Below are 23,550 nucleotides of genomic sequence, written 5' to 3'. Positions count from 1 at the left end.
ATTTGTCTGATCTTGTGTCACGTTAGAGGTTTGATCAATTTCAGTAACTCATATTTTGAGTTAGACGATTGCGAACCTAAGGGGTTGTAAAACCCAATCACTACAACGTATCAGATGCCAATCGTTGTATACTTGTATGGAATTTGTCATAGAAGTCAAAATAGTTGAGATATTCTTCATTAAAGTAAATTAAGTAATGTATATGATATATATTATGGATCATTTCCATATTTTGTTTCGATGCTACGTTTGATATATACTTCAGTGTGAGGAATGTTTAAGATTTCCTTAACTGTAACCTTAGCGGATTACGGTTTATGATACATAAGCTTTAGGAATAGGTAGATATAAATAGCAAACTAGTTAACATACCGGAGTGTAATCACCCTGAATGATATCAGAAATTGGGAGTAAATATTTTTAAGTTTAGACGCAATATTCTGGTACAATAACCTAGTCTATACTTGCTAATACATCTTTAGGGGTCGAATAGTTTAATAACGGCGCCATAAATTTAAAGGTTTAGACTTTACTTTAATCTGTACAAGTGGAGTTTCTTTATTTGTTGAAAATGAGGTGGTACGGACAGCTAAACCATTTTTAAGCACCTAAGCCTTATTAATCTGTGATATCACTTATAAATAAAGTGGATTAAGAGTTTTCTAGTGAGACTGAAAGCCTTGCTGTGCTTTAATTTAATTAGAAATGACGGCTAATCATGGATTTGCGATAGTAAATTTATCCTGATCTTGCTAATTAATTGGCAAGATATCATTGTGTTGCTAAAATAAATCTTGTTGTTGCTAATTTGAATACAAATTATTGATAGATGATTGATTGAAGGTAGATAGTTTTTATATTGTCAGATGAATCAAATTTATACAATATATTGCAGTTTTTTAAGGAATAGAAATTCTTGCTAGAATATTTTGAAGACACTTGATAGCTTATTGAAGGAGTTTTTGTCCATTGCTTGCTGTAATAAACATACCATTCTAACCTTGTCATATTAGAATAATTTATCTCACTAAATATATCGATATGAAAATAAATATACAGAAGGGATCTTGTCTATTGCGTGCTGCAATAAACGCTTTATCTTAACCTTGCCGCATAGAATAATTTACCTCACTAAATATACTCTATAAGAATAAAGACACAGATACCAGTACTCTAAATCTCCTAATAGAGAATCTATATCTGTCGCTATAACTTTGCTAATAAATATTTCATATCAAACTGTAATTAGCTATCTATGATGCAATAGCTAACACTAGTATGTGGTTACATAAAAAAAGTATACTATTTGTGATGATATTGCCAAAACCGACAGGCAAACTTTCTAATTTTTATTTTAAATGCAAATTCTGTATTTAATATTTTATTATCGGCATTGATAGCGTATCAAATATGGTACAGATTGGCTAATGTTATTAACATTCAACGTATGTGGAATAGTGCGTTGCCTGATACGCGGATTGATCTATAATAATGTTATCAAAGTATTTTCAGGGAATGAATATAAAAATCGTGGCTTGATTCTTACCTCTTAATTACTTTAGACTCCCGATGAAGCAGTATGATAATACTGATGGAAATGATAAATTTTAATTTGTTCGCTATCATTTTATTTTGTGATACTAAAGATACTGATAGCTGATTAAAGAATGGATACCGTAATTCTAATAATGTTGCTAGAGTCAGATATGTTCCGCTGACTTAGTCTGTAGCTTAATATACGATATTGTTTGACACAACCACGCTCGTATAAATAAATACCGATATGTCAATACTATAGAGATCTTGTATTTATGTATCAATAAATGAAGTTGGTCGTGAGGTAGTAACTCCTATCTTGAATCTACTGTGCAATGATGAAAGCTTGCTACTATAAGTAGAGAAATACTTCAGTATTCTAAATAAATAAAAATGACTCATTCACATGTATGTTAAATCTATCCCGAACCAGCTCTGTGGCATGATAGCGAAAATGCTAAATCTGCAAATCGTCTCTTTAAACCACGTATTGGGGAATTAAAAATTTATCTAAGAAATACCTATCCCTAAATTCTACAGATCTTTAGCGATTTGTACACCTTTAAGTTTATGTTAAACACTGAACTTAAGAAATAACTCTATTACATAACATGCTAGGTTTATACGCATACGTATATCTTTTTACAGTAGCTAGAAATTATAATTAGTATCAAAAGCGCCCATGACATCAGATATCCAATTTATATCTAAATGCCTAATTTATGCGATGATACTAAAGAACATCGATATCGAATAGCTAATACAAGACAGCTAAATTACTATATGTCCATTCACAGAATCATCAAGACATGACATACAATTCAAGGTTAATTAGTCACGATTATCTATATTACAGCACAAGACGCATAAATTATAAACTATCTCATAATCTAGATGAAGCCATACCACTAAATATTGCTAACTACTCTACAGCGATATAGCACCGTGATATAATCTTCGTTCAATTCTTCCAAGTTAGCGTTTCATTGAACATGTAGTTCCAGTATACTTAGCAGCTATTGCTTCACAGACATCATAGACCAATCGAACCGTAATTGTGCTGGTATATTATAGGATCTCTGAAAAGATAAGTTTACTTGTAATCAATCTTTTTCCGTATAGCTATTTATAACGGTAATCTTCATAGCAATACTTAAATACGATAACATGATTATTATGGTAATGCAGAAGAAAGGACAGATAAAAATTTCCCCTTAGTTATATTTTGCATATTATTGATGCTACGTTGAAGATAATAACCTGAAAAAAGTAGCGAATAATTAATTTAGCAGAATTTTATATCTTTCATATTATTTATTAATAGCTAATGATATATTAATGAAATAGATAATACCATATACATTATATAATATACACCATTCGATATTTAATTAAATAAAATTTAGCCTGAATTAATGTCTTTTATGAAACTGTAGTCAGATAAGAAGATAATACAAGCATATGGTAGCTTTTAATGAATCGGTCAGTTGCAGCTAGGTAAGAAGGTTTCTCAAATATTTAAAGTAGATAGATTGGTATAGAAACAATTAGATGAGTACTGGTGACAAATATTTATCATAATAACCTAATTTACTGCTAAAGGTCATAAACGATAAGCAAATATCTCAATGTTACCTGTAAACAAGCTAAGTTGAAGCAATTTATTGAAAACTTATTTTAATGATCTACTTAGCAATCTCTATAATTTCATGATTAATATTAATATGCTTATTGCGTTGATAATTCAATTTGTATAGAATAGTCTTGAGGATATGTGACTAGATTATCTGATAAAGCAATACGGCAATAAAGGTATCTAAGAGTGATAAGTCTGGCTCGTTTATCGATTTATTATGAATGTTTGATATTCTACAATTCACTTCTAGGCTATACAACAGCATTTAAATTCATTACTACAATATTCTTTTCTTAAAAATAAATTTTTGCTTGCTTGTAATTACATATTTTCAATAGTGCGACATTAATCAACCGTACGCATAAGAAAATACTTATAAAGTTATCCGATATATTAATTAAAGTTACATATATAAAACTGATAAGGAAAGGTATGTTTACATGCTTTACATTAACGTTGTATTTTACCCTAATAACTCAGTATCTGGGTTTCGTAAGCGAAAAAAAGATAAATCAGACTTCAAAATTTTTGAATTCGCATTTGTCAGCATGATAACAAGAAGTAGAAGAATAAAATAACTACTTTTATTATGTACCCATAGCATGTATATATTTACGTAATGGTACCGTACTGTAATATAGTAAACATCAATTATATTAAAGCGAAATCAAATTGAAATCATAGATTATAATGGATACTTTAACTTTTATCTTAACTAATACTTAATAATGCGAATCCTTAGATATACTCATATTTGATGATATATGCCTACGTGCATAGTGCTGAATTGATAAAATCAATATAGACAACAAATTAAAATATCTTTATTTTACAGGCAAGATAGTAAAAGAAGATGACTAAGCCTGGGCTTTTAACTTGTAATTTTATCAAGTTAACAAATACTTCCATGGTATTCAATCCGTCTGCACTATTACGATAGTAAAGGCGGCGATAGAGCAATAGACATCTATATACAGAATATCAATAAGTCAGATTGACATCTACTTTTTCTGTTCTATGCTTATCTGCTGATTATTCTATCGTGAGTTATACGGTTGCCGAGAACCTTTCTATTGCCGTATTACAATTTTATCCACTTAAAATTACTTAGAATAGAGTGAAAGATCCATGTGGACTTTATTATTTGTAAATTTAATAAGATTGATTCATTAAATGAAACACCTTAAATAATACCCAATTAAATAAAGTTAACACCATCATAAAACTGATGTATTTTTTGGATTATTTGCTTTTACCCGTAAATAATTACTGAAAAAACATCCATTATTTGAAGATACTGCCCATTGATTGTTAGAATCAATCATTAATAATTTATTACAAAATACTCTATAATAATACGTAGACATTAATCCATAATTCGTTCATGGTTGACTTAATATTAAACGTCAACTATTGTATCAATCTATAGCAAAGGGTCGATAGAGTTGATAGGCTGAGAAGGAGGCCCCTAACAAGGATAAGTTAATTTCATAATATTGATTGTACATGCAAGATATATAAGCAGTGAAGTAAAAAAATTAGCGACAAAACTAAGTAATATTGTAATGTCATTTTTTTCTATCCTTATTCCGCTTTTGTAGTTCGAATTGTCTTTAATTTAGCATTTAAGCCTACACTGCTCCAGCTGCTTTAATAACAATAGTAAGCAGGTTGGAGAATTTTAATAATCCATCGACGATGTCATAATGACATGATAATAAAATTCTTTCCATCCTAAATCAATAAAGGATTTACTAGATTTACTGCAGCAATGATAGCATTGCCATAAAATGAATCGATTTCAATAGACTCTAGAAATTCTATTACAAATAAAAATTTCTATTTCATCTTGATACCACAAAAGCTTTTGTCATCAACGCTATCAATAGATAGAATAAAATCAAAAATTAAAATACCACCTTAAAGGTTGCTTCATTGAATAGATGATGACCAATAAAGTTAGCATCATTTTTTAATCAACTTTTAGCGGAGCCAGACTATCAAATAGACATTTTACTGAATTTGCTATGTTAATTGCAATTTTATGTTAAAGCGGCCAAGATATTAAAGCTAGTTTATCCAAATTTCGTGATGTTGAATTTATTAAAAATACATCGTATTGGTGCTGTAGCTACTTTATTTATCGTTTCCATCTATTTCAATCCGATTATTACAATTCCATCAAATCAATATTCTAATGTATCCGAGATAAAAATAATTGATATTGCCACCTTTATACCTAACCGGATTCCAAAAAAATGGTATGGTTATGATCAATACGCTGCTGTTAATTTAGCTCTCCAAGATATCAATGCTAAAGCAGATATTTTGGAAGGATATCATCTACAGACAGAGTTTCAATTTAATAATGTAAGTCTTTTCTTGGCCTACTTTTAATGTTTCTTTTTTAATTTGAAATTGTACTAATTTTTACTTCATCTCACTAATGACAATGGCACTATTTTGGTAAAACGGATTGCTTTTACTTAAAATCCGATCTTCAAAGCAAAGCAATAGCTCAAATTTGCACTCCATTTTGCGTAATCTATTTCTATTATTTAATAAGCGGATCGCTTTTCCAAGAAATCTGATCTTCAAAACTAAGCAATAGCTAAAATTTTTACTTAATCTTACGTAATTTAATGCTACTATTTTAATGAATCGGATCGCTTTTGCTTAAAATTTAATCTTCAAATCTAGATAATGACGGCAATATTTAATTTGTCATGATAGTTTAGTTTTAGGAAAATTGATCAATGTTAAATATTACTATTTTCTAACTATTTGATATAGCTTACAACAAAAGTTGATATATTACTAAACGACCTGATCACTTCTATATCAGAATTTCATACTCCAAATTACTTATACAAATACTTACCATAATATGATTCAAATTTTAATATCCGATCTTAAAAGCTAGGCGATAGCAATATCGATTTCACCATAATAATTTTTAGGGAAAGTTGACCAAGTTTAAATGTTCTCGTTTTCTAACTACTGGACATAGCTCTCAACAACAAAAAGTAATTAACTAAACGATTTGATCATCATTATATCGGATATTCCTTACTCCAACTTCACCTATATAAGTTTTGACCATAATGTAGTGATTCAAGTTTTAACCATCATTATCGGTAATGATCACATATTTACACGTAAAAGATATTATTTTCCATAATCATATTTACCATTATGATTTTTGTATTTCGGAGCTACTATAGCGCATAATATCGATTTTAGGATAGAGATCTAGAAAATAGAAGTGTTGGAATCTGTATACAACTAATAACACTATTCTCCTATTTCTAATCTATATAATGAATCTCTAGTTTGACGGAATGTCACAAAACAGCTTTGCAACAAGATAACGTAATGTACGATCAATAAGTCAATTCCTTGAACTACGTATCAAGGAACGATATCTGCACTATCAGAAACACTTTTGCTCTACTAGCAGACTACACAAAGATTTAAACACCTCGTATTTTATGTTAAACACTAAGTTGGAGAATTCTCTTTATTTCACGATATACTGCATTTATATACTATTCCTCAATAGTTCATGAGTCATAGTTAATACAATTAACCTCGGAATCATTTACTGAAGTAGATATTAAGTTTAGCTACTGCTCCCTCAATGCAGACAACAGTATTTACGAATATAGACATGTAATAACTAATACAGAATAGTCAGATTACAATATGTCATATCACGGAACATTTCCATGATAATTTACAATCTACCATAAGTAAATTGCAATCACAATGATTCGAACTGTAAGTAGATGATTTGCATTCCCTATTATAACTATTAATTTCAGTATGTGTATAAGCGTCACTGTCATAAAAAGTCAGTGCTATATTAAAACATACTATATCCAAATTAGAAGTTAACTAATTAAGGATAGTCTAACAGTACTATCCTAACATAGATATTTTTACTGTAATACAGTATTTAACACTGTAACACGGAACATTAGCAGTTTCTTTTTATATTCATATTTATATTTCTATACTTTTAACTCAAAATGGCTACCTCTCGGGAATTGTACCATTTCAACAAATAATCACATAAAGTGTCCTATTATCCAGTAAGGAAGCCTTATATTATTATTGCAAAAGAGATATGGCATTACAGTGTCTACTGATCGTTAGCTGGTAACTTGATAGAGAAAAAACACATAAATTTATCGTAGTGTGCCCATTTATCTAACGAAACAGAAATAGCCCATTTACGGTAGATTGACTAGCCATTCTTTCTCTAACTAGTCGTCTATGACCTGTAAATTAGCAACTTATAGACAGGTTCACGCCATTTTTCACCATCAAAATCGAATTATTTTACGGAAGTAAACCAGGAGGAAGTTAAGATGAGGGAGAAACAAGACGCAACAAGCACTAATTAAAATGGCAAAAGAAGTATCTAGTTAAGAAACTGAAACAGATTGGCCATATTTTTTATTTGATCTGTCAAAATTTTTCGCAGAGTCAATGCTTTACTAATAATAGATTGATTCCTGTCTGCATAATGAATCATTTTGATGACCAGATTCCATCATCAGTTGCTAGCTATTCTATCTGAATCATGGAGATGTCTAATATTCAACATTGGATATCCTTCAATTCAAGACTAGGCTAACATGAGACAATCGGCCAACAGTAATAATAAAATCTTTAGAGTTTAATAATGTCTTTAGCAAACAAGTCCCATTGATGAATGAGAGCAAACATTTTAAATTAATATTGTTGAGTATTGAGAATGATGCAAAAAAAGGGGATGCTTAGTATACAAATACTCGTAGATGCTAATGTAAGGGTAAATCAAGATTAGAATGAATTTAGGTACCATTGGTAACAAATTTATTGCTCAAATCGTTGAAAATATTCCAAGCGTAGGCAACGGTGACTACACCATTATTCGTAATGATGTAAATGGCACACAATTCTGTTAATAGATTAAAAATAAATAACAAGGAAATGGACAATTAAATCAGCTAGGTTAGAAAGCAGTTTTTTTCCTCAATGAAGGCTTCTATTAAAGAGAAATAACATCCATTTTAACATAGGCTCTATTTCTTTTTTCAAAGACATACTGGCGCCAACCATGATTGAATAGTTAATTAAAAGATGTTTAATCTGTACTGCCAGATATGACCCCCGTCTGTAGTATATGACTTAGAAATCAGCTATTTTGTTTCATCCAGGGCTATAGTCATACCACACCTTAAAGTTGCTGATAAATCTAGGGTTACTTATGAAATTAGCATTTTATTGAAATGAAGGAGGCACTAATTGCGCCATAGAAAAGATTTTTTGATCTATTATTATCGCTCTATGTGCTACTCTAGTATATAGAAGGAAGCAACAAATCGATACCACAGCTACCTGACTAATTTTATTTTTTTAATCACTAGTAGTTCTGTTGTATGTAGAAGGAAATAACGAATTGTGTTAGATGCCACAGCGACCGGCCTAATTTAATTTTGAAGTCAATTCCATTCCATTACTATGTTAACAAGGAGAAATGATAACTCCATCAATGAATGATTTATTTTCACTCTTATATACAGTAAAAATCAATTTAATCATAAGTATAGATCCAATAAGGGTGAGTTCAGAAGTTATACGGCCACTTACAGAGCTTCATTAGATTTATAGTTTATTAAAAGGTTAATAAATTAAAAGAGAGAAAGGTGCGGTAAGATTGACGATGGGAAAAAAACTTTTTAACTAATAAGAGAATCTTTTACACGGCTATTACGGGTCAAAATCTTTTCAAAAATAATTAGGCTATCATGGTCTTAAGTTAATCTTGACGCTTAATGCACTTGATTACAAGATCTTTTCTTCTATTTCTACCGTAAGACTTAAGTGGATTTGAGTAAAGTATGCGTAGATCTGAAAATAAAATAGGTTACTAGCTCTATTATACTGGTTGTATTTTATACGAGGATGATTTTCTATATGGCTGCTGTCGAATATGTAATAAGAATTAGTCATCTTCTACTTATATTTTGCGGCTACGAAAGAATATAATGTATCAATGGGGAAATTAGTTAGCCATTCAGCTAAAATCGATAGTTTAAAAAGTGATAAATTAGAGTTTTTGTTAGCAAAATGAATTTATTAGTCCTATTGGGGTTAAAATAGCCAAATAAGTTGTAGTTGAAATATTTTATTATTTACTTTACTTAAGCTTAAGTTGAAAAAATAACTTTATTAATCTATAAACATTAATTATACGTCCTCTATGCTGTGCTAAAAATCCGGTAACAAGCATATCTGTAGTTTTCTAGATTATTTATAATAGTCAACTTACAAGATTTCAAAACTTATTAATTTAAATTCGTGTCGAGAAGTGTTTTGAGCCTAACAGTAGCTAATAAAAGAGACTTGTAATAAAGTGAAAGAGTAATCTATTATAAGTATACATATTAATGGATATTTTAATTGATTATTTTAGTTAGTATCTATATATCAACTTATTTTCTTAGCCATACTAGATACAATTATTGCTTGGTCCTAGCTACTGTAGAAACTTAACAGAGGTCTCGAAAGAACTAGGCACAAATGGCCTTAGGCCATATTGTACATATTTGTCAAGCTACCTATACTTTCTCCGGATATTCAAACGAAAATAAATATTTATTTTTCCTATCTTTATAAGTCCATTAGATAAGAGTTGACACTCGAGTCTGGAAGAAAAATACTGGATGATAGAATGAATATCTTACTGTAATGACAATGCAATAAATCGTAGACTAGTCATTCAATTTAACTTTCGATACATATTTTACTTTATATAAAAATTGCTTTTTATTTTTGTATATTCATAAATAGCGGAACGATTTAAAGTTAGGACTTGTAAGTTTTTTATTTCTCAGAACGCACTTAACGTTGTATAGCTGAGAAATTTAGTTATTGCATCCGTTTATTTCGCCAGGCTTACATCATGCAAAATTAATATTAATTAAGTAGTTAAAGTTAACTACTTAACAGACTTTGTCATAAAATTAATAAGATTTTATTCGTTTTCAAGATTAATGTTCGCATGTAAACTTAAAAGATTATATCTTCAGTTCAATTCTAAACTATTCTTGTGGTAGATTATGCTTAAATCTTTTGAAATTGACCTGAGTAACCTTGTCATGAAATTTTTACAATGCAATCTGTCTACATAATGAATATCCACCGTTGACGTTCAATATATTTTGTTCAGTCTTGCTTTTCTCAGAAATAGCGATACTTATTGAAGTTTTGACTATTTTTGACAAATATGCTAACATTAGGCATAACGTATAAATTTATAGTAACCACTTTAGAATAATTTCAAAGTTGCTTTAGTTGGTTATTATCAATTGAGCTGATATATAAAGAGTATATCGCAGTTGGTAAAGACTACATCAATACATTTTTTCAGTCCAGCTTTTCTTATTTACGGTAAAATGTTGCTTATCAATTATGTGAAGAATGATTGCTTCAAGGCATCTAAATTTATAATCATGATTTCTGAACATTTTCCAACTATATGACTAGATATTTCCTTTAATTAGGCCAATTGGTAAAATTAAACTATTACAATTATACCAAATTGCATCATACCAATATTATTGAATGAAAAACTTTCTATCTAGCTTGTATAGTAATTGAATTTATTTAATAATAAAATCCAATCGAAGCATTACGTTGATATATTACGTACAGTAGCTAACAGCAAATTCCGAGAAATACAGTTGGAGTAAAGTAAGGTTTTTGTTAAATTAGAAGCGATAGATATTACTTTGCTAGCTCATTATTAAATTATATTAGTAGTCTAAACAATCGTAAATTATTTAAGCTTATCTAAAAGGAAATCATTCTACTATCTTATGTAGAATAGTGAAGATTTTTCTGGCTAATCTATTATTATAGTTTACTCCTAACCATTTAGGATCATAAAGTGATGTGATGACACCATTGATAGTGTGATTGTTTATTAGAGAGTTGCTAAATTGCTATTTATTTCGCTCTCAATTCTTGTCAATAAGTTTAGCATATTATTTTTTATTTGCCTCTAAAATCACGAACTTTCACCTTTACTTTGACAACTACGGCAGAGTAGAGTGATTTATAACGCCTTTACCAATATGATATCGAAAAATAAGGAAGTAGAAAGCCCTTTTAAAATCGAAATTTTTCAGGATATAAATTGCTTTTGTAGTCTGGCTTTCACTCTGCTTGTCAACAGTGACTAGGCAAATATTAGTTTACGCAAAATAGAGAGGGAAAGCCATTTCATTTCTATTTTATTCCTTTGCAATTGATTTGCCAGTTCCATCCGTATCAACACATTTAACATCGCGATAATGTTATCTTAAACTATTTTTTACCATCATTCACGTTAAGAAAGCATACGTTCGCATCGAATTTATTACAATAGGACGACTAATTATAGAGGACTCTCAAATGTTCAAATAGACAGAAAATAAATAAGAAGTTGTATGATATCTAGTAAAATGAGTTAGAAAAACAAGACGTATTATTAGCTAAAATATATTTTAACTCGGCACAAAATCGTGATTACTTTTCAACCTTTCTTGCCTTATAGATGGTTACTGATTGAGAGTATCAACATTTTTCAATTAAGCAAATATCTACTTGCGTTATTTCAACATGATAATCAAATATGCTGCAACAATTACTGCTGGTGTAAAAGCTTCACTCGACGTTTAAACTTTGCTCACTAGATACCACAAGTAATTCTGGCATGTCCCAAATAAGTCTTATGACGCTCTTACAAACTCAAGATATAGTCAATGATAATTATAATCGAAAAAGTAACTCATAAAATTATATGACTAACTGTTAGTAGGAACAGAAATATAATTATTTGGTATTTAAAGTTATGATTCACAGAAGTTAATTAATATATATCAACATAATTGCTGGTAATCGGGTACTTTCATCTTGACATTAATACAGCTTGGAGTAAGGCATATTTTTATGTTGCCTGGTATTAATAGTAAGATTGATGAGCTTGTTTCTTTCGACATTGAATTCAACGCATTTCTTTAAAGTATATCATGCATATTCTAAAGCAGCTAATAGAATAATTGTCTTACTAACTAAGTAACGTTTACATATAATTTGTTTCAGTTTGACCCTGCTATTGGAGTGGATAAATACCTTCGAGTATTGATGGGTAATACTAAAATATATGGCGTTATTGGACCAATAATATCTTCCGTAGCCGAAGCAGTTGGATTAACGGCAAAAAACTGGAATCTTGCTATGGTAGCTAACAATAATTAGATAACATTAATAATATTGCAATGATTCGAAGGTTTTGGTTGCCATAAAGCATAATTAAATTAATGATTACATATATTGTGACATATATTAAGTATGGCCTTTATTATCTTCACATCAGACACAGTCTCTTAAAATAAGGCCTACTGATTTCATCTCATACCTTATTACCACGTCTCATTAGACGTATTTACGATCAGGAGTGAATACGATAGTGTAGTCATGCTATATAATCTATCATCATTATATCTACTCTCATCAATTGGCTTTAAGTAGTTATAGCTAGGATATAATAAAATTTAAATCCAGCAAAATACCAGCAGCTGGTAATAGCATTTATTATGTTTTATTGAGAGTCCGATAGTAATGGAGGATAAGAGCTAACAACTATAAAAAGATCTCACATTATATAGAGCTGATAAAAACATCTTCTAACACCTTATAAGTAACTATAGCTTTCAAATTAGCATCGTAGTAGGCTCAACTGACATTAATGTGCCGCATATTATCATCTACTTTTCTATATGAGACATAAATAACAATATATTTTAATCGATGATTATATCAGTTATCATAATCATCAAGATAGATAAGATATCTCTACTAGTATTGGATCTTCTATGCTAACTTCAAGAGCTACTTAATTAAGTTACTTAATCTAGATAACATGACATAGGACTACTTGGGTTTTATGAATATCTTAATCAACGGCAATTGTTACATCAACTTAATTATACCTGTCTTCAAGAGTTATAGAGTAAAGTTGTACTTCATCAATTTTTCTCAAATTGATGAACAGTCATTAAAACATTCTATCTCTCAGCGAGTTTTAGGTTCGGTTTGATTTATATTTACGCTTGTTAAAAAAATTACTTTAGGATGTTAATAAACATTGAAAACTTAATTACAAAGTCTAGCCTGTTTAATTTTCATTTAGTTCATTATTTCTCTTCAAAATTTTACTGATAACTCCATCTGCTGAGCAGCGAAATTCATAGCATACTTATGATAGCGATTAAATACGATATGCTTATGATCTATTTTCTTTTTATCCTTCTCTTCTTTAGGTATCTCCAAGTGCCATTTCCGTCTTGCTCAATGATCGCCAAAAATATCCATATTTCTACCGTAGTTCAATATCGGACGATTTATACATGGAATCTTACGTTGCTATCATCAAGCACTTTAATTGGACCGACGTTGCCGTTGTTTATGAAGCTTCAACATCATATTCTCCAGTAAGTTAAGTTTAAGTCAATAGGATGCTGGTGTTTTAAGATTAGAGAGGAAAACCAAGATCTGTTTCAGATTTTGATAATCAAAAATTAAGCTCATAGATCGATTGCATGGGTAATTATCAATATTGACATATTTTGCAAGGGTCGACACTACAGTATACTGTACATATAGATCATGATCGTAAATTGAGCAGTTGTCTTTATAGTATGATAGTAATAAAGCTAGACAGCTGAAATATCAAATGCCGCGATAAAATGAAACAAATATAGATAAAAATTGATTTTTGGATCGAATAATGACATTGATCGAAAATTTAGTCCGTGGATAAATGTAATCAACCAATATAATCATGTATTTACTTATTTTACAAGGTAGACAGTATGCTATACTTATAGATCATGATCGAGAATCAGGAAAATATCTTTTTAATATAATGACAGTAAATCAAGACAGTCAAAATATCTACTTCGGAGATAAAACGAAGCAAATACAGATAACGATCATCCTGATCGGATAATAACATCGATCGAAAATATCGTCTGTAGGTAATCTACTAATGCAATCATTTATTTACTTATTTCACAAGATAGACAGTATGCTATACTTATAGATCCTGATCGTGAATTGGGAAATTACCTTTACAATAGAAAGAAAGCAAGTCTAGACATTTAAAATATCTACTTCAGAGCTTAAATTACGCATATTTACGAATAGATAACAATCATTTGGATCGAATAATTATATCGATTGAAAATATAGTATAAGGATAGACATATCTTATCATTGCTAATTACAGTTATTAAGGTCAAATAATTGTAGTAATAGAACTATTAGAGACAATAGTTGAAAGATTTTCTATGCAGAAGTAAGATTGTGCAATTATTGAACTTAATCATGGCTCTGATCCATCATAGCAAGGAAAGCTTTAACAGTTGAAGGATTTATTCTGGAGGCAAAATTGCCTAGTAATAGATTACAGTCATCAAGATCGAACAGATTTAGTGATAGAAGGTGCAGATAGAGGGGTCGAAAGATCTGTTATAGAAATGTGTCTGTATAGTTATAATCTAATCATTAAGTTCGAAAGTCATCACGGCGGGAAACCTACTCAGTTGAAAGATTTGCTCTTAAGATAAATTGCATAATTACAGACTACAATCATCAAGATGGAACAAATATAGTTATAGAAAGTCTGAAAGGTTACGAACTTTGCTTCAGAAACAAATTTCAACGTAGCTATTTCTACGCTATATCTAACCCAAATCAATATCGTGCTATAGTCTGCAAGTAACTTTATTTTACTTCTGGAGAAGAATAACGTAACAGTCAGCTCTTCCCAAGGGATTCTGCATACCTACGATGAAACAGTTAAAAATTTTAAGGTAAAAATTGTCAAATTCAATAAACTGCAATATATTGAGAATTTCTTCAGGAAAGTTAATAATTTGCTTGCGAACCTAAATTAACATTTAAAATGACTTATAAATTTAGGATAATGGCGTTCGTATTATTTTTGGTCTATTGCAAATAACCGCTATGCAACATTTAGCTTGTGCAGTAAGCTTTATAAATTTAAGTAAACCTGTGCAACAAATTCTCTTCCTCCTATTTCATTTATATCCATGCGAAAAGCATAGTACCTTACATGATGATTTCACTAGCAATATCAATTTGTGGCGTGTACTTTTTGGCTTATACTTTAATCCTGGATTCTAAGGATGAAGCTCTTTTGTAAATTATTCGTATAACACTGATAATTCATTGCGAATATCAAATGCAAAATATTCCTTACTTTAACGCTTTAGACATACAAAAAGTAATGGAACATTAACCATCAGATGATATGATATAATAATTAAGAAAGAATGTAAGACTTGTATTAGCTATGTTTAGTCTATCGGACGTTAAAAGATAGAGTAGCAGCATTATCGAGTAACATTATAATATCAGATGATTATGCTCCACTCATAAGAGTTTAATATTTGATATGCAATATGTGAAACTGTAAAAATTAATCCTAACTATGAGTGAAATTATATCATCCATTCTTAAATTAAATAGGCATATAAAGCAGGTTTATATGGCAACAAGTATCTGTGGGTCCTCCCTGGCTGGTACTATAACGCATGGTATGAAATTTCAGATCCGAAGATTGGATGCACAACAGATCAAATTTATGAAGTAATAAATCATTATTTAGCCACATATCGATCATTCAATCGCTATGATAACAAAACTGAGACCATATCTGGTAAGGTAAGATTTTAACATTTAGCCCAATTGAGTTCCTTTTCCGTGACATTCTTATTAGTTTATTCTGATCGAGCTTTCCAATGACAGTTAGTACTTTGAAATGTAATTAATGATGATCAAATAAGTTATTCATAAATTTATTACATAGTAAGCACTAGCATTAATTGTATTTAGGGTCCTATAAGTCAATTAATTGAATAGTACCCACGATCTTAATTGCAAATTCTCCAAGCAATCTTTATAACTAATAATTAATTAAATTAAGAAATTGCTGTAACTTAATCAGTTCTTTTATACTTGCTTTCAGCAAGAACGGTCAGAAATTTCACATCGAAATACTTTTCAATAATGTGCTTAAACTGGACAAACATTACTGTCGATCAAAAGAACAAAATTACATTATTGTTATAGAAAGGAATTTATTTTGATCCTAATTTACTGACTATGAAGATACTAGTGTAACATAGTATGGAACTCCAGTTTGCTTACTGCTAAGATATAGATGATTTCTAAAGATATCTTTACGGTATATAATTTACTGGCACGTTATATAATTAATTTTAGAAATATTAGATTCATTCTGTCTCTTAAACAGCATACATTCTAAGCAGATATACCCTTTAATGTTTAAATCTTATGTTGGTTTAGATCGATATAGTTAATCATGATTTTGACTTGTCTTTTCTCTTAAGAAGCTTATTTTCTGAGTTGGCATACCCTCTAATGCTCAACTTTTCTGTTGATAGCGAGGTCTTCATTACCAATTATCTTGAATAATTTTATATCAATACAGTTAATCATAATTTTGACTTATATCTTTACTAATTGAATTTACCCTTGACCATGATTATTTTTATGATGGATACCATTTTTAGACACCATGGAAAGTTTTTCAATACTTTCGCTCTAATTCTCTTGTTACACACAATCATGATCATATGAAAGGCTATACCTACGATGCTGTTTGGATTTTGGCTATGGCCTTGAATAAAACCGATGCGGAATTGAAAAAAAGAAACCAATCTTTATTAGATTTCAATTATTCTGATAAAGCTATTATGGCAATTCTAAATGAAAGCCTAACAAATACTTCATTTAATGGTGTAACCGTAAGTCCTTTCAACTTTCTACCAATTCATTATAACTAACTTAGAAACGAAATGATGGCAGTCTTACATTAATTGTATTCACGATTTGTAGTTGCAAATGCTAAAAAGTTTCCTCGTTTAATATTGCTATTCGTTATTCCACATACCTTTAAAATTATAATAGGCATAATATGTTTCCATGATTGCTTCGCCATTTTCCACACATCATCAATAGATCTAGCGACTTTTACTTGATTTACATAAACAAACTTATAATATATGGTCATTAGTACAAAGAATTTTCGATAGTTATTTCTTAAAGTTTTACTTATAGCCTACAACCATTTCTATTGTGCATAAGGGTCATGTTTGCTACGATGGGTTTGAAAGAATTGAAGATGTTCACATTTTGCAATTACCAGGTAAGATAGGATTAGCTTGCATTAAAATCCACGAATAAAAGTATTATTCTTCCTTCAAATAGTTATTGCTGTTATGACCGTTTCAAGATGGCAACAAAAAATAATATTGCCTTTAAAAATTCTTTAAATTAATCTTCTATATTGCTAAAGTGCTGTTATTTCCTATTCATGCCTACTCTATCTTTTACTTCATGATGGTAAAATAAACAGATCGAAATGATAGCCTAGAAATGGTTCCAGTTGGTATCTACGATATACAATCGAAATCAGTATCATTCTATAAAGATAATCCAATCACATGGCCAGGTACAAAACATTACTGACATCTCCTAACGATTATTTTAATCTAGTTCCAAGACGAATTAATATTCTACTATAGAATGCGCAATTTGTTTATATGTATAGTATTTTTATTTCCTTGGGACGAATTTCATTTGATCATTCAACTCATAAAATTTTTAAAAATCAGTAAATTAGGATTTATTAGAGATATAGCAAATCAAAAAGGAATATAGCAGCTGATATCAAATTAGCAAATTAATGACTATAATTCTAATTTCAAAGTATGCAATTTTAAAATTTTTAAGAAATAAATCAAAAGAGTTAGTGCATTAAGTATGATCCCATAAATTTTTCTTTAGTAGAAATGTGCAATTTTGTTTATATGTAAATATTTTTATTTTCGTTAGAACGAATGCCGTAAGATTACTTAGCTCATAACATTTTTACAAAATTAGTAAATTAGGAATACGTAGAAATATAATATAATATATCATACAGAATGTAGTAGCTGATAGAAAATTTATGGCTACAATTCTAATTTTAAAGTACATAATTTTGATGAAATAAATGAGAAAACAGGCCAGTATATTAATTATAATCTTACATAGTCTAACCTCTAAGAAATTGTTGAATCTAAAAAACGTCGAAGTCGCTTAAATTTGGTTACGTTACTGATTAGGTTAATTCTAAGCCTAAGTGTATAGCTGCAGTAATATGCGTATAAATGTAACAGTTTGTACACTTGTGGTGAAATAAGCTTCGAAAATATTTAAACCAGCTATCCATTAGACTGCTAGAATTCTCTTAGTATTTAGTACTCATTTACTGCTACCTCAACTCCCACTTAGAAAAAGAATAGCTAAAATTATGTAGAAATGACGAAACTGTAAGCGTAATTAACTAGCATAAATTAGTGCACCCGTTAATATTAGTTTTCTTTGAGCGAATTATTACTATTAACAGATAGCTGCATTAGCAAGCATTATTACATCGTTTACATTCTATGCATATTATTCTGCTTTCATTCATTTAGCCGGTGTTATTCCAAAATCTCCTCCAGAAGTACTGGAAGTTAGGCAGCTAATTTCCTACACTGCTGGTTTCATATTTGCATGTTTAGCTACTTGTGGCATTATTACCGCCATTGGTTTCTTTATTTTTAACATCTTGCATAAAAATCAAAAGTGGGTATTTTTAGACTAGTTTAAATAAAGATTTTTCCAAGTTATAGATTCATATGCTCGTATGCATATGATGCAAGTATTAATAAATTTAATGAATGGATAGCTAAAATTTTTTTCAGTATCTTGTTAAAAATTGGTCAAGCCTTTGATATGATTAGATAGGCTACTACAGATCAATTCTTCTCGGATATTGAAGTGATAGTAGTAATAAAGATTCTGTAAAACAAGAACTTATTTTATTCTTTTCTGTATCTCTCAATTTTACAGACAATTAAAGTTGTCCTGTCCACGCTTGAACAACGTCTTGATTATTGGTTGCATAATTTGTTATTTGGATGTAATCGTATTTACTTTTGAAACAGCTAAAATCGCAAGACGACATATGCAAATATTGTGCCAAGCCAAAATTTGGCTCATCTGTACTGGCTTTACTTTAGTTTACGGCTCGTTATTTGCTAAGACGTGGCGAATCCATAAGATTTTTACGAATAAAACTTCCAAAGCAGTTGTAAGATTTCTTATTAAAGGCTATATTAACCAAGCTTAATCATACTGTTTTACTTAAAAATGCTAGACAGGATAGCTACTAGCTTTTAAATGTCAACATTAGAAATTACCTCCATCGATTAAAGTTAATCAGCTTTATATGCCAGATCGTAAGCGGCTATTTTATCTTTTTGGCATATTTAGGCTATAAAAGATTGGCAGCTTATTGCAATAGTATGCATGTTGCTATTTATTGATATCCTAATTTTTATTATATGGAATCAAGTCAATCCTATGGAAGAAAAGCGGTATATTATTTCTACAAAGGTAGATAAAAAAAGTTTCCTTTTTAATGTTGATTAGTATTAAATTTATAGCATGATTAGAGGATTATTGATTAGCTCCTTTATACGGATAGATATGCCTAACTTCTTTTCAAAAATTAAAGATGTATAAGATTGCTTTTGCTTTTCAATTAGCACTATAGCTTAGACGATATTGTACTTAATTTCCCAATCAGTATTATAAGCTGCTCTCGGAGCTCTTTTTAAAATGATTCAATTCTTGTTTCAGGATGGTGTTGATCCGAGATATAAAATACAAAGTGTTTACTATTTCTGCTCCTGTGAGAATTTAGCAGTATGGCTTGCTACAATTTGTGTTATCAAATTTGTGCTATTAGTCTTTGGAAGTTTCTTGGCGTTCGAGACTCGAAATATCAATATTACTGGACTGAACGATTCTAAATACATCGCCTTCTCTATCTATAATATATTGATATTTTGTATCCTTGGTTTAATTGCATTTATTACTGTCACCGTTCAAGTTACCACAAGTTATTGCTTGATCAGTAGTTGCATTATTATTTGCACCACAACCACAATGCTGATGCTATTTGTACCTAAGGTAATGACAGGATTGTTTATTCATTATGGTTTCGCTATTTTTTATTTTTTAATTTCAAGTAGTGTTAACTGAGATACTAATTGATAATTAATCGTTTCATCGTACTTTAAATCAGTACTAACTCGTTAACTATAAATGCATGCTTAGATTCTAGCATGGAAAAATCAGTGGAATCATGTCCATCAAAATCTACAACTAACTGCCATAGCGACTGTTGCAGCATATAACGAAAAATGCCTTGCTAGTTCGAACGTTAAAGAGGTTGAAAAGCTACAATCAGTTCTTCAGCAGGTAAAAGTATATCTAGAGCTTCTTCAGAATAAAATGCTTTCTGCTAAAGTAAATAAAAATCCTTTGATATTACCCGACACAATATTCAAATCAGTTATGTCTTTGCACAAAATTACCGTATGTAATTTAGCTTATAGAATAGAAATCGCTATAAATATTGTAAATTATTATAGTAAATGGGTTTATAAGCTTATTGCTGGAAATCACTAACTGGAAATTGAAGTTGTTAAAATAATTTATCATCACAGCCAAAATAATAATCTATAACTACTTTACTACGCACAACCGACTATTCTTCGTCATATAGTGCTTTACTTCATATTACTACCGTATTAAAAAAACTATATCTATTACTATTAGCTGGGATCACTACAAATATAAAAAAATATTGAAAGAAGATGATCTGATTTAGTATACTATATTAAATTGTGAATTACACATAAAGATTCGAATATAAATAGATTAGATCTAATACCTTCATGATAAGTGTCTATACAAAAGGATTCTGGAATAGATTACAGCCGTATTAAATTAACAAATTAACATTATACCTTAGCTTAAGTTATGATCAATTGCAATATCATATAACATTAACTCAATTACTTATCATAATCATTGTTTTATTTCCAGTTACCACACTTAGTGGTCAATAATAAAATTACTTATAAGGTATATTAAGACATAGTACCCTTAGCTTTACTTTATTGGCCTGTTGTGTAAGCATGCAAAATGCCCTAATTTTAGCTATGATCAATTACTTAATTAATATCAAATGGATTAGTTAACTTAGTCATTATTTTTTCTGGTTGTTGTATATCATTATCGCCACTAATCAAAAATTTTTGCATAGCCAGATTCATTTTATGTAAAATGTATTCATCTTAAGTAAACTTGCTTTTGCTATTGCTGCAATGCTCTTCTAGAAATATAAACGTTATCATAAATTGCATCAAGAGCTGGTTAATTTGAATATTAAGTTGAAAACAATGAAACAAGAAAGCAAATGTGGGCTATCCGAAATACCATCCATAACTGATTCTCAGCAAAAATTAGACCCGTAGTTGTGCTATTGCAATTGTAATTTTCCATTGCATAAGAAAGTATGATAATTTAGAGGCTATAAAAAGCACGACATTGATTTGTAAAGGTCTATATATTTATATTTTCTGATAATTTATTGTCCGCTATTTAATATCTACGAACGTCATTTCAATCAGAACTGTTCAATTTGCAATATGTTGTAATGACCTGCATAGATACATAAATCGATGTATAAATTCAAGATTATTTTTGTTTCGCTGTAGGCATTATTCTATTTCAGCGGTGTGCAAGTATCTATACCCATACTAAATACGGCGTATTCTGCGAATTCATGAATTTGCAGATACAGGTTATCTCGATCTTAGTTAGCTAATGGTATTATTTAATTTAAGGAGCTTATCACTTCTACACCAATTTTATGATACCTATATTTCAGTATGAACTGAAATAACACCCATGGTTAATCGTGAAATTCAGGCCAATAAGATAGTTAATGCAATATTTGTATACTGTTACTGCTAGCTATGATTTGATTAAGTACCAGATTTTAAATTTTACCTTTATTTAATATGCTGGCATTAACTAAAGTAAATTTCCTGTCCTCTACGATTCGTTTTCGAAATTGGATATTAATGAAATTAATCATGCCATTTTACCCAAAAAATAATATATAAATTATCTGATAGCATTCATATACTGCAGAAGTTACAGCCGTTTTTTACTTAGGCTACAGCATGTATGTCACATATGAAGTAATATTCTAGCTTGAAATATCTCTTACCAATTATCATTGACATTAGCTTGTTTCTAGGCTAGAATACATACATACAGTGACATCATTTTGTTCTATATGAAATTTGAATTGCAAATTCTTTCCATAATTAATTGTAATTAGGATACTTGCATCGCTTGATACCCACTTACACAAAACTACTGTAATTAGCTGAAATCACTACACCACTCTATCCTACTACTTTAATGAAAATTTAGACTATTTTGATTTTATCTGGTAATCGTTACCCATTTACAAGTTAATGTTCATACTGGAATAATCGCAATAGTATTTAAATAATTTCCTATAAATTAATTAATTTTAAAACTTAATCATATTTCGTCCAATGATACGGTAAAGTATTTATTGGCTAGCAATATTTATAGCTCTGTCTATCTAATTTGATCTACGTAAACATATGTAACATTGTTATTCCTGAAGCCTCGAAGTAACATGAAATTAATTATTAAAAGCTCTATTGAGTTAAATCGCTGACTTACAATCATATTGAGAGAGAAATAAATAGTTATTAAAGTTTCACTACATATCATGGATACGGGATATTAAAGAATAGTGAAGCAATCCTTGGAAAATTGATCGATAAATTTTGAACATTTTGTCAGTTTTAGTCGTTTAGGCAAAGGTATCCAGATATTCACAAGGGAGAAAAGTACTTCTTAAAGTAAATTATAAAGAAAGAGGGTTAAAAGAGTTCTAGCGATCAAAGCCCTATCACGACTTATTAATCTCAGTCCATGATTTTATGACAGCGATGATAAGTTTCGATATGGATATTCCGTACTTTACTGAACATATAATTCCTGGTTATAGCACGTTCGATTTAGAATTTGACAAGTTTTCATAATTATGTTCATAAATAGTTAATCTGTGGTCGGTTCAGAGTTAACATTGAATTCTCACTTGCATCTGTCTTACAAATCAAACTTAACGCTGATAAAATAGCTTTTAAGATATTTTTCAAAGGAGTCATTGCGTAGGCGTTGGGAGTATCTAAATCATGCTAAACCGATATATATTAATATATTAGACCAAAAAGTATCTTAGCCATTAACCATGTATTTATTTAAATGGAATCAATCAATTTCTACACTTGGTGGTATAA

The 23,550-nt window shown here is 29.8% G+C and overlaps 1 protein-coding gene across 1 annotated transcript; it reads left to right on the top strand.

Moving 5' to 3' along the window:
- Window positions 1–12,352: 12,352 nt before the first annotated feature.
- Window positions 12,353–21,675, top strand: TRIADDRAFT_55385 (uncharacterized protein; the record flags this gene model as incomplete). Its single annotated transcript, XM_002111864.1, has 15 exons — window positions 12,353–12,448; window positions 13,531–13,701; window positions 14,983–15,084; window positions 15,194–15,259; window positions 15,764–15,958; window positions 16,831–17,064; window positions 17,405–17,465; window positions 17,676–17,771; window positions 18,781–18,931; window positions 19,199–19,439; window positions 19,622–19,744; window positions 19,991–20,323; window positions 20,471–20,614; window positions 21,245–21,283; window positions 21,538–21,675. The coding sequence occupies 15 exons, from the start codon at window positions 12,353–12,355 to the stop codon at window positions 21,673–21,675; spliced, it is 2,190 nt and encodes a 729-aa protein (XP_002111900.1).
- Window positions 21,676–23,550: the final 1,875 nt, after the last annotated feature.

Source organism: Trichoplax adhaerens, genomic scaffold (genome assembly GCF_000150275.1).
Source record: "Trichoplax adhaerens TRIADscaffold_4 genomic scaffold, whole genome shotgun sequence".
Classification (NCBI taxonomy): Eukaryota; Metazoa; Placozoa; class Uniplacotomia; order Trichoplacea; family Trichoplacidae; genus Trichoplax; species Trichoplax adhaerens.
This window is presented reverse-complemented; position numbering and strand designations above follow the sequence as displayed.